The 18,149-nt window shown below is 42.6% G+C and overlaps 1 protein-coding gene across 1 annotated transcript in view; it reads right to left on the bottom strand.

Moving 5' to 3' along the window:
• LOC144271876 (aryl hydrocarbon receptor-like) overlaps positions 1 to 18,149 on the bottom strand; it is a 148,448-nt gene that overhangs the window by 20,815 nt on the left and 109,484 nt on the right. Inside the window, exons 5-7 of the mRNA XM_077829484.1 lie at positions 10,706 to 10,795; positions 2,889 to 3,012; positions 1,492 to 1,503 (exon numbers count right to left, since the gene is read on the bottom strand). Coding sequence (XP_077685610.1) covers positions 1,492 to 1,503; positions 2,889 to 3,012; positions 10,706 to 10,795 — 226 coding nt within the window. The remainder of the gene's footprint in view (positions 1 to 1,491; positions 1,504 to 2,888; positions 3,013 to 10,705; positions 10,796 to 18,149) is intronic.

The raw sequence follows: 18,149 nt of genomic DNA on the forward strand, positions 1-18,149 counted from the left end.
AACACGTACCTAGCTAGATTACTTACTAAAGTTCTAAGACTCCATTCCTGGTCTATCCCCGGCAAAAGCAGCATATCGACAGACATAGACCCTTTGTTTCTCTCCCTCCTCCCAGCTTTTGAAAGTATCTTGTCTCCTCATTGGTCATTTTGGTCAGGTGCCAGCGAGGTTACCTTTAGCTTCTTAACCCTTTACAGGTGAGAGGATTTTTCCTCTGGCCAGGAGGGATTTTAAAGGGGTTTACCCTTCCCTTTATATTTATGACAGCCCCCTGTCATAAATATAAAGGGAAGAATAACCACCTTTCTGTATACAGTGCTATAAAATCCCTCCTGGCCAGAGGCAAAATCCTTTCACCTGTAAAGGGTTAAGCTAAGGTAACCCTGCTGGCACCTGACCCAAAATGGCAAATGAGGGGACAAGATTCTTTCAGATCTGGAGGGCAGAGGGAACAAAGGGGTTGGTCTGTCTGTGTGATGCTTTTGCCGGGAACAGATCAGGAATGCAGCCTTACAACTCCTGTAAAGTTAGTAAGTAATCTAGCTAGAAAATGCGTTAGATTTTCTTTTGTTTAATGGCTTGTAAAATAAGCTGTGCTGGAGGGAATGTGTCTTCCTGTTTTTGTGTCTTTTTGTAACTTAAGGTTTTGCCTAGAGGGATTCTCTATGTTTTGAATCTGATTACCCCGTAAAGTATTTACCATCGTGATTTTACAGAGGTGATTCTTTTACCCTTTCTTTAAATAAAATTCTTCTTTTAAGAACCTGATTGATTTTTCATTGTTCTTAAGATCCAAGGGTTTGGTGTTCACCTGTACCAATTGGTGAGGATTGTCAAGCCTTCCCCAGGAAAAGGGGTGTAGGGCTTGGGGGGGATATTTTGGGGGAAGAGTGGGCTCTTTCCCTGTTCTTTGTTTAAAATGCTTGGTGGTGGCAGCATACTGTTCAAGGACAAGGCAAAAGTTTGTACCTTGGGGAAGTTTTTAACCTAAGCTGGTAAGAATAAGCTTAGGGGGTCTTTCATGCAGGTCCCCACATCTGTACCGTAGAGCTCAGAGTGGGGAAGGAACCTTGACAGGGGCCTACAGGCTATGATCTAAGCTAGGGTAGGTGGATGCCAGCCAATGAAGGCAAGAGACTTGTTTTTTCTTACATCAGCTCTAGACATCCAGTGGACTGCTTATGTGCTTATGTGAATCCAGAAGCTTTAAATTAGGCGGTGAAATCTGTCAGAAGAAATTAGCAGCCCATAATATGGTGTGATAATTTTTCCCTATTTCAAAAAAAATATGGCCAAACATACATGATTAAAGTCAGTCCCAGTGCTAGTGCTGCAAGCATTTTTAGCAGGCATCTCAAAGAGTATTTAGACACTAATTCATCAGTGTTGTAATAAACATGGCTTTAAAGGCAGACAGGGAGCAATTCCTGCCTCGCAGGCATATACCACATATTAACAGAGCGATGCCAATGAGGGAGAACACATAGTCACTGTTGTTCTCTCCTTTTTGTTAATAAAGAGAGCCTCAATTCTAAAAAGACCCCTGGAGTAAATTCTCTCACGGTCTTGATCTACAGACGCATCGGAAATGCAGAGTAAGGCCAGGCTAGCACTAGATATTTGTCAGTACAGTAATCAGGGTTAGCAGGTGATTTTTTTATGACATATCTACATTGACAAAAGTCCTGGTGTAAATACAGTAAAAACTATACCAGCAAAAGCACTCTTTTGGATGGTATAAGCTGCATCTACACGAGAAGGATTTGTCAATATAGTTATACCAGTATGGCTACATCAGCTAGCCTTTTCTACTGTCTTAGGGCATGTCTACACCCCAGCTGGAAGGGTGCTTCCAAGGGTGTATAGTCACCTAATATGTACCCAGGGTGGGGTAGGTTTGTACTCAGGCGGTACGCACGAGCCATTGCCTGTGCCACCACGGCCACACTGCTATTTTTAGCGTGCAATCTCCAACAGAGTTGGCGCATGTCTGTATACCCACATTGGGAAGTCACACTAGACAGTGCTCCTTTCTGGCCTTAAACCTGTAATTCAGTGCCGCAGTGGCTCTTCCCTGTGGGAGCTGCCAGAGGTGGAGCTGTGCAATGGCTCCTTTGGCTCACAGGGATCTGCGCTGTGTATGGGGGTGGGCTGGGAAAGGCCATGAGAAGTTCTGGGTGGCAGCAGTGCCACCCTCATGCTGATGGAAAGTCAATATTATGCATCAGATCTAGGTGCTGCAGCCACATGATTTTTTCAAGGTTTTCTTGGGATAGAGACTCCCATTGACTCTGATGGGCAGTGGGTCTGGCATGGAGCCAAGCAGATATTATATCTTGGCTCTTGCCCCTCTCTTCTCAGAGCCATATGTGGAGGTCTAGCTTCCCATTCTGTGGGAGGCCATGAATGGAAACCCTGTACCACCTTGAGAAGGGAAGAGTGGGTTTGGCACTCTCTCTAGAGATATTTTTTTTTCCATTTTAAATAAGCTGGTAGACACAGCTTAGACACACTGGGGTGAGTTTTCTGGTTCCTCCATTCCTTGGCCTTTCTAACTGGTCTGGCTCTCCATTGCCCATCAAAACAGCTTTGATTCTTCCACTTAGAACAACAGAATAGCATCCAGCACAAAGCAGCCACAAATTACATTGCCTTCCCCCACCACCTGGCTTTCGTGAGCTGGGCTCTAATGTAAGGACAGGGTTCCCAATGGGATTACAATTCCCATTGTGCTTTACAGCCCTTTGTTTGCTTTAGCATGTCTCAGTGCTTCGGGCTTGTCAGTCTCCATAGGGCTTTTCCCGTAGAGCTCATTCAGGCAGCAGTAGTCATGAAGATGGCTCTCACTGCACAAACAGTCTTGTGTTCCCTCAGCCCTGGTCACTCACCGTCTGTGCCCTGCTCCAGTTCTTTGTATGGAGGTGGGTTTAAGGACCAATGCAGCTGGCATTGGAACATGGCTCGATCGTCCGTGTGGATCAGCTCCAATACACTCTGGTAGATGATGTCTGACTGAAAAGAAATCAAAGGGAATGCACCATTGAACACCCATTCAGCTGGGAGCCACATGGAGCAAGAACTGAAGGGCACAACTAATTCATCGCAGCAGCACTGCTCTGCAGCCCGTATCCCCTGTCTGTGGCTCAACACCTGTGCATGGTCTGGCTTCCTCAGCACTGCCAAACTGACTAAGCGTAGCTGGCAGACCCTTTGACAACTGCCACTGAGACAAGTGCATAGCAAAGTGGTTAAATCAGCCGCATGTTCGAGTCATTCAGACTAGCTGGAGAATAAGAACATAAGAATGGCCATACTGGGTCAGACCAAACGTCCATCCAGCCCGTATCCGGTCTGCCGACAGTGGCCAATGCCAGATGCCCCAGAGGGAGTGAACCTTACAGGTAATGATCAAGTGCTCTCTCCTGCCATCCATCTCCACCCTCTGACAAACAGAGGCTAGGGACACCATTCCTAACCCATCCTGGTTAATAGCCATTAATGGACTTAACCTCCATGAATTTATCCAGTTCTCTTTTAAACCCTGTTATAGTCATAGCCTTCACAACCTCCTCAGGTAATGAGTTCCACAGGTTGACTGTGCGCTGTGTAAGAACTTCCTTTTATTTGTTTTAAACCTGCTGCCCACTAATTTCATTTGGTGGCCCCTAATTCTTATATTGTGGGAACAAGTAAATAACGTTTCCTTATTCACTTTCTCCACACCACTCATGATTTTATGTACCTCTATCATATCCCCCCTTAATCTCCTCTTTTCCAAGATGAAAAGTCCTAGCCTCTTTAATCTCTCCTCATATGGGACTCGTTCCAACCCCCTAATCATTTTAGTTGCCCTTTTCTAATGCCAGTATATCTTTTTTGAGATGAGGAGACCACATCTGTACACAGTATTCAAGATTTACTTCTTGTATTTACTTCTAAGTATTCATGGATTTATATAAGGGCAATAAGATATTCTCCATCTTATTCTCTATCCTTTTTTAAATGATTCCTAACATCCTGTTTGCTTTTTTGACTGCCGCTGCACATTGCGTGGACATCTTCAGAGAACTATCCACCATGACTCCAAGATCTCTTTCCTGATTAGTTGTAGCTAAATCAGCCCCCATCATATTGTATGTATAGTTGGGGTTATTTTTTCCAATGTGCATTACTTTACATTTATCCACATTAAATTTCATTTGCCATTTTGTTGCCCAATCACTTAGTTTTGTGAGATCTTTTTGAAGTTCTTCACAGTCTGCTTTGGTCTTAACTATCTTGAGAAGTTTAGCATCATCTGCAAACTTTGCCACCCCACTGTTTACCCCTTTCTCCAGATCATTAATGAATAAGTTGAATAGGATTGGTCCTAGGACTGACCCTTGGGGAACACCACTAGTTACCCCTCTCCATTCTGAAAATTTACCATTTATTCCTTTGTTCCCTGTCTTTTAACCAGTTCTCAATCCATGAAAGGATCTTCCCTCTTATCCCATGACCACTTAATTTACGTAAGAGCCTTTGGTAAGGGACCGTGTCAAAGGCTTTCTGGAAATCTAATTACACTATGTCCACTGGATCCCCCTTGTCCACATGTTTGTTGACCCCTTCAAGGAACTCTAACAGATTAGTAAGACACGATTTCCCTTTAAAGAAATCATGTTGACTTTTGCCCAACAATTTTTGTTCTTCTATGTGTCTGACAATTTTATTCTTTACTGTTGCTTCAGCTAATTTGCCCGGTACTGATCATTTTAATTGCCAGGATCACCTCTTGAGCCCTTTTTAAATATTGGCGTTACATTAGCTATCTTCCAGTCATTGGGTACAGTAGTTGATTTAAAGGACAGGTTACAAACCAGTTAATAGTTCCGCAATTTCACATTTGAGTTCTTTCAGAACTCTTGGGTGAATGCCATCTGGTCCCGGTTACTTGTTACAGTTAAGTTTATCAATTAATTCCAAAACCTCCTCTAATGACACTTCAATCTGTGACAATTCCTCAGATTTGTCACCTACAAAGGACAGCTCAGGTTTGGGAATCTCCCTAATATCCTCAGCTGTGAAGACTGAAGCAAAGAATCCATTTAGTTTCCCCACAATGACTTTATCATCTTTAAGTGCTCCTTTTGTATCTCGATTGTCCAGAGGCCCCACTCGTTGTTTAGCAGACTTCCTGCTTCTGATGTACTTAAAAAAACATTTTGTTATTACCTTTTGAGTTTTTGGCTAGCTGTTCTTCAGATTCCTTTTTGGCTTTTCTTATTACATTTTTACACTTAATTTGGCAGTGTTTATGCTCCTTTCTATTTACCTCACTAGGATTTGACTTCCACTTTTTAAAAGATGCCTTTTTATCTCTCACCGCTTCTTTTACATGGTTGTTAAGACATGAAGGCTCTGAAAGTGGGACTATAATCTTATGACTTGTATTACTGTGGCATTCAAAGCCAGAGGCCACCTGGCTGGGAAGCATTCCCACCAGAAAGGAGAAAACAGTCTCCTGGACCTCGTACAAGGGACATGTGGACTGAATCATTCCATCAGGCTATGCAAAATATAAAACGACTTTCAAACCAGGGTGCCTGAGGATTTCCTCCCACGCCTCCTGGAAATCAAACAGACTCTTCCATTTAATGAATCTCTCCCCTTCTCCCACTGCTTAGGCCATGGTGGAGGGCATTCATGAAGTTCAGTTTGGGTGGCTTTTAGGGTTACTTTTTAATTCAGCATCAAAGAATTAACAGTTTCAGCTGAAAGCCAAAGGATAGCAACAGAAAAATAAAAATAAACATTCCAAACACTACCTGATTTCCCTGCTGGCACCGTGTTCAACGATTGGTCCATAGTATCTTCCCAGGCCACCTGCTGTGCAAAAACTTTACACAGCAATCTTTAAAACTACCTATTAGCATAGGCCACCAAGTGCCTTTTCAGGTTGAGACTCTCCCAGGGTCAGGAGTGTTAAGATCCAGGATTCTGTTCCAGACTCTGCTATGTGAAAAAAAAAACGAGGAGTCCTTGTGGCACCTTAGAGACTAACAAATTTATTTGGGCATAAGCTTTTGTGGGCTAGAACCCACTTCATAACATGTATGAAGGATTCCATATGCATGGGCTAACGGAGCAGCACACCCCAACTGGTTTGGAGTTGTTCCCTCCATCAAAAGGCAAGACAGACATGTTTAAAAATTTTAAAATGACCCGTATGCTGTGAGGGGTATGTATGGTGAGGGGCTGTGCTAAACGTTCACAGCCAAATGAGAAAGTACAAGACGGAACAATTTGAAATTGCTGGGGGTGGCGTTCAAAACTCTCGTAAGGCCAGTCTTGGACCATCCTTTCCCCAAAGCAGCTCCCATTTGACAGATGCAGGGTCAGGGGCCTTCCTCAAATTCTGGCCACACGATTGATCTCCTTGTGTGTCTCCTTGGATTGGGGATAGAGGGGACCAAAAAATGATCTCCTGTGCCCTCCCCCTTTTAGGGGATAACTGGCTGGCCTGTACCTCCTAACCCCTCGGTCTTCAGGGGCTGGCAAGGAGATTCTTGTCCCTTCCCACCCACCAATCCATGGGACGGGTTTTTGGGGAAAGAGGGCACCAGCTGGAGTACAGGGAATGCCCCACTGTTGATATTAACAGCCTCAACATGGTCTGAGGTCTTTTAAGAGTTGCCCTGTTTGGGGCTAGGAAAGGGACTAAAACTATGCTGGGACTTAAAGAGACTTAAAACTATGCTGACCATCACATCTTAGCTACTTATATAGTCGCATTACTGTAGTATCTAAGCACCTCACAATATTTATCAGGCTTCATGTATGCAGTGTATCCAGTGTTTTGGCTTGCTGGCTTGTATTTAAAGACCCTTCAGATGTCTTACAAAATGTGGGACAAGTTAATTAAACCTAAGATGACCTCACTTTTCTCCCTGGTTGTATAGGAACTCAAATTAAAAATCCTTTATACTTGCTACTATGTCTTTAGCATTCAAAGCATGATGCAGTGGCAAACTTGGAAACAAACAGAATGGGAAGAAAATGGATTTACTGTAAACAGAACCTAATCATGCTAAACGATAGTGACAAGAGATGGGGCAGAGAATAAGTAGGAGCGTGCCATTCTTCAACCCCTGAAGTACTACATACTCATATCTGATAGCTATTTTTGACATAAATGCCAATCAAGGAAGGAAACGCTTTGGAGAATAAAATGAAGTGAGGTAGGGTGTTAATACACTGCACCTACAGTTAAGAATAGTCAATAAAAATCGTTTGCTTCTGTGGAGGGGAAAAGCAAGTTATGTTCAGAGCTGGTGAAATTTTTTGCAATTTAAATAACTTTTCCCAGAGAAAAATGCAGATATGGCAACATGGAAACATTCTGTGAATTTATGTTGATTTCAACACATTAATTCAGTTGAAAAAACACTTAAGTTCTGAAAAAATGGAATGTTTTGTTTCAACATTTTCTGAACAAAAAGGTTGCAACTTTTTGGTTCAAAAGGTCCTTTCATTTTCATTAAAAAACATGATAAAAATGTTGTAAATGGTTGGAATCCAAACAAAACATTTTTATTTTGTCAAATGAAATGTTTATTTTCACCCACAATATTTTTTTAATTGATTTCCTGACAAATTTGAACAATGTTGGGTTTGGTTTGACCCCAAACAATTGGTTTTTGGGATTGTATGTGTGTGGGTGAGAAAGAGAGAGAGAGAATTGCTAACAAACAAACAATGTATTTGTCTACCTCTGTTTATGTTGGGAAACATAATAGGCACTAAGATCGGAGCTGGCATTTCACAAACTACAGAAAAAAAGAAAAAAATATGACTGAGGTTGTTGCCTTTTTCCAGCTGAGATGAAGCAGACGGCTTATTTCAGAAACCGACATGGGGAAAAAATATGTTACCTTTGGATAGTGCTTTTATAACTACATTGTGGCAGGAAACAAAATATATTTTTCAGAAGGAGGAATTGTGTAAAGAGAATATACATGTATACTCCATACAATTGCTAACTTGAAGGCTTCATTGTACACCTTTATTTCTGTCCCTTTATGCATATGTGTTACAACACCATCTTTAATGACATAAGCATGTTGTTTTTCTCAAATAATGCCCTGGGGGAAATCCTGGCCCCATTGAAGTCAATGGGAGTTTTGCTACTGACTTCAATGAGCCAGGATTTCACTCTGTAAGTATGAAGGTAACACATCTGCATTTGGATTTGAAATGCTGCCTTAGAATCATAGGGAGGGACCTCAGGAGGTCATGTAGTCCAACACCCTGCTCAAAGCAGGGCCAATCCCCAATTTTTGCCCCAGATCCCTAAATGGCCCCCTCAAGGATACATATACATACACACACACACACACACACACACACACACACACACACATATATACATAAAAATATTTATTTTAGGGCTGTCACAACACTGGGTTTAGCAGGCCAATGCTCAAGCCACTGAGTTATCCCCCCTTCCTTAACTGCAATTCTGGGGATGGCTGAGTTCACCCTGAAGCCCACTTAGCTGGGCTACAAACACACCAGCAAATGTTCATTATTACTCTGCTTTACTTAACAGAGCTGCTTTGCTGGTGCCCTACACCTGACCTAGGTCATTTCCACCAGTGCAAAGCATGCACACTCACTTTGCTCAGGAAAATGATGAATCTGGCACAATGTACAGCAAGTGAAGTGCAGTTTAATGCTATAATTACATACTTTTAAATTCTGTAGCAGTGATACTCGGACCTCAGTGCTTCCAGAGACAAATTAGCCATCAACATTACCCAAAAGAGCCACAATAGTGTGAACTCATCATTTTATTTACCTATTTAAACAGTATGAGAGGGAAATATTTAGTGTGTGTGTGTGTGTGTGTGTGTGTGTGTGTGTGTGTACGTACACACACACACACACACACAAATATTTATTTTAGGACTGTCAAGCAATTAAAAAAATTAATCACGATTAATTGCACTATTAAACAATAATAGAATACCATTTATTTAAATATTTTTGGATATTTTCTACATTTTCAAATATATTGATTTCAATTTCAACACAGAATACAAAGTGTTCAGTGCTCACTTTATATTTATTTTTGTTTACAAATATTTGCACTGTAAAAAAACAAAGGAATAGTATATTTCAATTCACCTAATACAAGTACTGTAGTACAATCTCTTTATCATGAAAGTTGAACTTACAAATGTAGAATTATGTACAAAAAATCTGCATTAAAAAATAAAACAACCTAAAATTTTAGAGCCTGCAAGTCCACTCAGTCCTATTTGTTCAGAGAATTTTGTTTACATTTGCAGGAGAGAATGCTGCCCGTTTCTTTACAATGTGACCTGAAAGTGAGAACAGGTGTTCTCATGGCACTGTTATAGCCGGCGTTGCAAGATATTTATGTGCCAGGTGTGCTAAAGATTCATATGTCCCTTCATGCTTCAACCACCATTCCAGGGGACATGCGTTCATGCTGAGGACTCGATAACATGTTCATTTTCACATGTTCATTTTCATTATTTGAGTCAGACGCCACCAACAGAAGGTTGATTTTCCTTTTTGCTGGTTCAGGTTCTGTAGTTTCCGCATCAAAGTGTTGCTCTTTTAAGACTTCTGAAAGGAAGCTCCACACCTCATCCCTCTCAGATTTTGGAAGACACTTCATATTCTTAAACCTTGGGTTGAGCACTGCAGCTGTCTTTAGAAATCTCATACTGGTTCTTCTTTGCGTTTTGTGAAATCTGCAGTGAAAGTGTTCTTAAAATGAACATGTGCTGGGTCATCATCTGAGACTGCTATAACATGAACGATATGGCAGAATGCGGGTAAAACAGAGCAGGGGACATATAATTATCCCCCAAGGAATTCAGTCACAAATTTAATTAACACATTATTTTTTTAACGAGCATCATCAGCATGGAAGCATGTCCTCTGGAATGGTGGCTGAAGCATGAAGGGGCATACGAATGTTTAGCATATCTGTCACGTAAATGCCTTGCAATGCTGGCTACAAACATGCCATGCAAATGCCTGTTCTCAATTTCTGGTGACATGGTAAATAAGAAGGCGGCAGCATTATCTCCTGTAAATCTAATCAAACTTGTTTGTCTTACTGATTGGCTGAAGAAGAAGTAGGACTGAATGGACTTGTAGGCTCTGAAATTTTACATTGTTTTGTTTTTGAGTGCAGTTACGTAACAAAAGAAATCTACATTTATAAGTTTCACTTTCATGACAAAGAGATTGCACTACAGTACTTGTATGGGGGAACTGAAAAATACTATTTCTTTTGTTTGTCATTTTTATAGTGCAAATATTTGTAATAAAAATAATATACACTTAGATTTCAATTACAACACAGAATACAATATATATGAAAATGCAGAAAAACATCCAAAATATTTAATAAATTTCATTTGGTCTTCTATGGTTTAACAGTGCAATTAAAACTACGATTAATCGCAATTAATTTTTTAATCATGATTAATTTTTGTTAGTTAATTGTGTGAGTTAGTGGTGATTAATCAACAGCTCTAATATATATATGTGTGTGTAGGTGTGTATTATATCTTATGATCTTCCAAGAGAAGAAACAGCCTCTCAGCTAGTAATGGACATTAGCAACTGATCACGTTTAAACTACACCACCCTCTTCTTAAATCAGGAAAAAAATGCTACTCACTTGATGAAATCCCAGGTAGTCCTGAACTGTAGGCAAGACGTAGAAGACAGAACCGTCTGCCGTGACTGCAATGACAAATCCATTGAGTGCCTGAAAGAAAGAAGAGATCCAGTCCCATAGGGTGCACAACAATATTTTCTGTGTATGTGCATAGGTCCATGACATGGGGGAACACTACAGGACTGTGTGTGAACTTGTTACCTGGGATCCTAGAAATCCATTTGCCACAGAAAAACATGGAATTTCCATTTTTACAGAGAATCATTAGTTTTTACATTTTATGAAAAAATAAAAACATATATAGTAGAACCCAGATTATTCAAGCCTCCATTATCCAGCTCTCTGTATTAACTGAACCCCCAGCTGCCCGGGGCTGACAGCCATGGGGCAAAACAGATCGAGGGGCATGACGGGGGATTTTAAAGAAAGGTGAGTCTTTGGGCTCTGATTCAGCAAAGCACTAATTTAAGCATCTCATTAAGTTTTGTTGATTTCAATGGGACAGGTTTAAGTGCTCTGCTGAATCAGTGCCTATTTTAGAGATCGGCAACTGAATTGCAGTGAACAATTTACTTGACAAAAACCCCTTTTTTGGATCATTCCTGAACTAATGATTTACCACTGTCAGAAAGCATGATGGGGTGGTCGGGCTTTGCAGTTGGAGTCAGGGATCAAAGCCAGAATTAGGAGGCTAGAGCGGGGCTGGAATGAGGCCGGAGTGAGAGCTAGGATGGAGCAGGACAAGGAACGGGGCTAGAGCAAGGCTTGTGGAGGCTGCTGCCACTGTTAAACAAGGAAGCGTTCCAAGCCCTAGAGTGATGTTGAGCAAACTAAGCTGCTGTAAGGCTTCTATACTCGCCCTGAGAGTCACCAGGCCAGTTCCTGGCTTGTGGATTGGCTGGAACCCAGCACAGCATGACTCATCAGTGCATGTGTCTTAATCATGGAATCGTGGAAGTCAACGAATGGCTACGCAGGTGGTGTCGGAGAGAAGGCTTTGGATTCTTTGACCATGGGATGGTGTTCCATGAAGGAGGAGTGCTGGGCAGAGACGGGCTCCATCTTATGAAGAGAGGGAAGAGCATCTTTGCCAGCAGGCTGGCTAACCTAGTGAGGAGGGCTTTAAACTAGGTTCACCGGGGGAAGGAGACCAAAGCCCTGAGGTAAGTGGGAAAGCGGGATACCGGGAGGAAGCACAGGCAGAAATGTCTGTGAGGGGAGGGCTCCTGCCTCATACTGGGAATGAGGGGCGATCAACAGGTTATCTCAAGTGCTTATATACGAATGCACAAAGCCTTGGAAACAAGCAGGGAGAACTGGAGGTCCTGGTGATGTCAAGGAACTATGATGTGATTGGAATCACAGAGACTTGGTGGGATAACTCACATGACTGGAGTACTGTCATGGATGGTTATAAACTGTTCAGGAAGGACAGGCAGGGCAGAAAAGGTGGGGGAGTAGCACTGTATGTAAGGGAGCAGTATGACTGCTCAGAGCTCCGGTACGAAACTGTAGAAAAACCTGAGTGTCTCTGGATTAAGTTTAGAAGTGTGTGCAACAAGAGTGATGTAGTGGTGGGAGTCTGCTATAGACCACCGGACCAGGGGGATGAGGTAGATGAGGCTTTCTTCCGGCAGCTCACGGAAGCTACTAGATCGCATGCCCTGATTCTCATGGGTGACTTTAATTTTCCTGATATCTGTTGGGAAAGCAATACTGCGGTGCACAGACAATCCAGGAAGTTTTTGGAAAGCGTAGGGGACAATTTCCTGGCGCAAGTGCTAGAGGAGCCAACTAGGGGGGGCGCTTTTCTTGACCTGCTGCTCACAAACCGGGTAGAATTAGTGGGGGAAGCAAAAGTGGATGGGAATCTGGGAGGCAGTGACCATGAGTTGGTTGAGTTCAGGATCCTGACGCAGGGAAGAAAGGTAAGCAGCAGGATACGGACCCTGGACTTCAGGAAAGCAGACTTCGACTCCCTCAGGGAACGGATGGCCAGGATCCCCTGGGGGACTAACTTGAAGGGGAAAGGAGTCCAGGAGAGCTGGCTGTATTTCAAGGAATCCCTGTTGAGGTTACAGGGACAAACCATCCCAATGAGTCGAAAGAATAGTAAATATGGCAGGCGACCAGCTTGGCTTAACGGTGAAATCCTAGCGGATCTTAAACATAAAAAAGAAGCTTACAAGAAGTGGAAGGTTGGACATATGACCAGGGAAGAGTATAAAAATATTGCTCGGGCATGTAGGAATGAAATCAGGAGGGCCAAATCGCACCTGGAGCTGCAGCTAGCGAGAGATGTCAAGAGTAACAAGAAGGGTTTCTTCAGGTATGTTGGCAACAAGAAGAAAGCCAAGGAAAGTGTGGGCCCCTTACTGAATGAGGGAGGCAACCTAGTGACAGAGGATGTGGAAAAAGCTAATGTACTCAATGCTTTTTTTGCCTCTGTTTTCACTAACAAGGTCAGCTCCCAGACTGCTGCGCTGGGCATCACAAAATGGGGAAGAGATGGCCAGCCCTCTGTGGAGATAGAGGTGGTTAGGGACTATTTAGAAAAGCTGGACGTGCACAAGTCCATGGGGCCGGACGAGTTACATCCGAGAGTGCTGAAGGAATTGGCGGCTGTGATTGCAGAGCCATTGGCCATTATCTTTGAAAACTCGTGGCGAACCGGGGAAGTCCCGGATGACTGGAAAAAGGCTAATGTAGTGCCAATCTTTAAAAAAGGGAAGAAGGAGGATCCTGGGAACTACAGGCCAGTCAGCCTCACCTCAGTCCCTGGAAAAATCGTGGAGCAGGTCCTCAAAGAATCAATCTTGAAGTACTTGCATGAGAGGAAAGTGATCAGGAACAGCCAGCATGGATTCACCAAGGGAAGGTCATGCCTGACTAATCTAATCGCCTTTTATCATGAGATTACTGGTTCTGTGGATGAAGGGAAAGCAGTGGATGTATTGTTTCTTGACTTTAGCAAAGCTTTTGACACGGTCTCCCACAGTATTCTTGTCAGCAAGTTAAGGAAGTATGGGCTGGATGAATGCACTATAAGGTGGGTAGAAAGCTGGCTAGATTGTCGGGCTCAACGGGTAGTGATCAATGGCTCCATGTCTAGTTGGCAGCCGGTGTCAAGTGGAGTGCCCCAGGGGGTCGGTCCTGGGGCCAGTTTTGTTCAATATCTTCATAAATGATCTGGAGGATGGTGTGGATTGCACTGTCAGCAAATTTGCGGACGATACTAAACTGGGAGGAGTGGTAGATACGCTGGAGGGGAGGGATAGGATACAGAAGGACCTAGACAAATTGGAGGATTGGGCCAAAAGAAATCTGATGAGGTTCAATAAGGATAAGTGCAGGGTCCTGCACTTAGGACGGAAGAATCCAATGCACCGCTACAGACTAGGGACCGAATGGCTAGGCAGCAGTTCTGCGGAAAAGGACCTACGGGTGACAGTGGACGAGAAGCTGGATATGAGTCAGCAGTGTGCTCTTGTTGCCAAGAAGGCCAATGGCATTTTGGGATGTATAAGTAGGGGCATAGCGAGCAGTTCGAGGGACGTGATCGTCCCCCTCTATTCGACATTGGTGAGGCCTCATCTGGAGTACTGTGTCCAGTTTTGGGCCCCACACTACAAGAAGGATGTGGATAAATTGGAGAGAGTCCAGCGAAGGGCAACAAAAATGATTAGGGGTCTAGAACACATGACTTATGAGGAGAGGCTGAGGGAGCTGGGATTGTTTAGCCTGCAGAAGAGAAGAATGAGGGGGGATTTGATAGCTGCTTTCAACTACCTGAAAGGGGGTTCCAAAGAGGATGGCTCTAGACTGTTCTCAATGGTAGCAGATGACAGAACGAGGAGTAATGGTCTCAAGTTGCAGTGGGGGAGGTTTAGATTGGATATTAGGAAAAACTTTTTCACTAAGAGGGTGGTGAAACACTGGAATGCGTTGCCTAGGGAGGTGGTGGAATCTCCTTCCTTGGAAGTTTTTAAGGTCAGGCTTGACAAAGCCCTGGCTGGGATGATTTAACTGGGAATTGGTCCTGCTTCGAGCAGGGGGTTGGACTAGATGACCTTCAGGGGTCCCTTCCAAGCCTGATATTCTATGATTCTATCAGGCTCTAGGTCAGGGATGACTCATCATTTTACAGTCACAGTCAGTGCTCTGAGTACTCCGTCCGCACTGGGTGGCTGGTCAGATAGGTTGCTGTTAGGTTATTGTTTCTGCACACTCACCCAGGTAATCCCCACCCCACAAATGACCAGGCAAACACTGCCACCATCAATACTTGTGGAAATAGAACTGTGGTCCTTGTGCACGTGACTGTGTGCCTGAATCATACAGAGTCTGAGTCTGCTACAACTCTGTGCTGAAGAGCCTGGCTTTTTAGCTCCAGCTGAAGCGAATCAGACATTTAGCTCCAGAGGCCCCTGATTTAATCCCTGCTGCTATCCAAGATGGTGGCTATCCCCAAATGTATGCATATGGGTATTTGTATATAAATAAACATTAATAAAGCTTTCCATTGGCCACTGTGGTTTAACATAAGGACTGTGGGAGCAGGGAGGGTGGATGCTGGGTACCTCTGAGGCTGAAATAACCATTATAGGAGACAGTATTCCCTGCCCTGTGCCCTCTTGCCTCCGAGGCCTCCGATCTATGTGGGACCCCTACCCTTACATCTGTGGTATCTGCAGTTGCTTTCTCCCTCTTATTAGAAATGTGCAAATTCTTTGACACAACTTCAAGACAACAATAGCATGGTTCCCACCTGTCTCATACTTGGGACCACAGTTCGTTCACATCTGATTTCACCCTGGTTCCAGCCAAATGGTGCTAATGTTCTAAATGTCCTTCAACTTATCCTAACACAGCACTCACCCAGGTGAAAATTGCACTGGCAAATAGACTGCACTCTTACCTACCTCTCCAAGGGCAGATGATAAAGCTTCTAACATGGACCTAATCTGTACAAATACTCACTGCTTCTGTTAATTGTATTCGTATCACCTGCTAACTTCACCTTTAGCTCTGTACTCGGCAATTAAATACAAGAAATATACTAAAAAGGAAAAATTAAATTGATGGCTCCTCAATGGCAAAGCAAAAATCCCCCACATTAGAGGAATGGTTCCAAAAAATATGGAAGATCGTGGTTATGGTAAAAATAATATTCATTCATCGAGTACACCCACCAAAATAGACAGAGATACTGATATTTGGTTGCCATTTATACAATGCTCAGATATATTGCAAACTCATCTGTGAAAAACCTCCACCAATTGCATTGGATTGTCTTTTTGCAAAATTGATTACTATAATAGACCTGCTGTAGTTTGTTAATGAGCAAAGAGTGAATTGTTTTGCAGTTTAAGAAAATTCCTAGAAACAAAGGGTGAAATCCTGGCTCTAATGAAATCAATGGCAAATCTCTCATTGACTTCGACAGAGCCAGGATTTTGCCCCCCATAGTGATGGAAAGAAGTCAGTCCTCTAATGTGGTATTACCATGTCCTGTAGAGACACTGGGCAATGTCATTGCATTGTGTGTCTCTTCCTCAAAAAGTGATATGTTCATTTTTGTCATTGTTAATATTGCATTCATGGAACCTGCCTGGCAATGATTTGTAAAATGGCTTATACTTTCTAAATAGACAGCTATTAAAAATATCAAGTCTTGGTCACCAGCACCCTGCATTTTCTTCTCAAATCCTTCACTCTTAACTCAGGTAAAATCCCAGTGAAGTCAGCAGGAGTTGTGTGTGACTGTAGGAATTGCTCTGCTTCTACTTGTAATATATTTTACCCAAGTAACGTACAGGCCACCTACAACTTGAGTAGTGAGAAATATTTCAGCCTTGTTTTGTAATCTCCGAGAGGAGCAGCATGCAGAATACTCTATGTCTGGCAAAAGAATGCAGGATTCCTGGTTGGTCTAAAGAAAATAATTACCTTATTTGTATGGAAAGAAAAGAGGAAGAAAAATCCATAATACCCTGAGAGAAAGTTATTTCTGGTAAATTGTGATCAATTAATGACTGCTTTGTTCTGGTGTTAAAAAATGCCAGCACGTACAAGAAAAAAAAATACAGCTTCAAATCACACAAAAGGATTGTTTTCTCTATAAACAATGTGCTTTTAGCTTCTTGATGCTATTATTTAAACATTTGCACTTTGCAAGGGTGCCAAGAAAAATCAGACCTCCTTCAGTCAACTTGATTCAATGGTGGTGTCAACTGCACAGCTCATGTTACTGACTGTTTGGAGTACTGTCTTTAGTTTGTTCTGCTTCTGGTTCTTTTTGTGCACTCTCCACAGTGAAGCAACAGTCAGATTTTCCAGGTTATAGAAACTTTATGGGAGCTAGTTTTAATCTTAAATGATTTGATCTGGGTTCCAAAGGACTTTTGCTCTCAGAGTTGCTATATTAAGAGGCTGAAACTGTGCGAATTTGATCCTGTGCCTATTGAAGTGAACTGTAAAACTCCCATTGATTAGAATGCTGCAGGACATTTTTTACTGGTGACCCCTTTGACATAGCAAATCTCTGAGTGCAACCCCCCCTTATAAATTAAAAACACTTTTTAATATATTTAACACCATTATAAAAGCTGGAAGCAAAGCGGGGTTTGGGGTGGAGGTTGACAGCTTGTGATCCCCCCATGTAATAACCTCACAACCCCCTGAAGGTCCCGACCCCCAGTTTGAGAACCCCTAGTCTATATGATTCATTATGTCTTCCACTTTTTGTCTCCCTCTCCCCCCTCCCGCCCAGTGCCCCAACTTTGCAGGATATAATGTTAAGCATGTTCTACATGCTGACACAACTTCTACTGCCCCGAGGAATTTTTCTGAAATGAGGCCCCTGATGATAAGCAGCTGTTTATTAATTATTATTATTCGTATTACCATTTCCCCAAGATGATCCCTGCCCCAAAGAACTTACAATCTAAGTAAATTCAGACTGTAATGCAGACTGTAATGCAGACTGTGTAATAACATTTAAATTACTATCATAGCTAAGGTATACTTTTAGAAAGCTTATTTCATGATCAGCTCTACATGAAATACAGTGAGCACTGTACACTTTGTATTCTGTGTTGAAATTGAAATAGATATATTTGAAAATGTAGAACTGATCATGAAACAATGATGGCTAATGGTTTTCAGACTGATTATACTTGTGACAGACCAGACCAGTAGGGTACAGGAGTCTCGTCGAAGGCAAATATACTGGCCACTAGAGGAATAGTTTTCTGTTCCCTGAGTGACTAGAGCAGGGGCTGCCCTAGAGCAATCAGGAACCTGCTAGAACCAGTTAAGACAGGCATGCTAATTAAGACACCTGGAGCCAATTAAGAATATACTAGAATCAATTATGACAGGCAGACTAATCAGGACACCTGGTTTAAAAAGGACCTCCCATCAGTTAGCGGAGGGCATGCAA

Source organism: Eretmochelys imbricata, chromosome 11, assembly GCF_965152235.1.
Source record: "Eretmochelys imbricata isolate rEreImb1 chromosome 11, rEreImb1.hap1, whole genome shotgun sequence".
NCBI classification, from domain to species: Eukaryota; Metazoa; Chordata; order Testudines; family Cheloniidae; genus Eretmochelys; species Eretmochelys imbricata.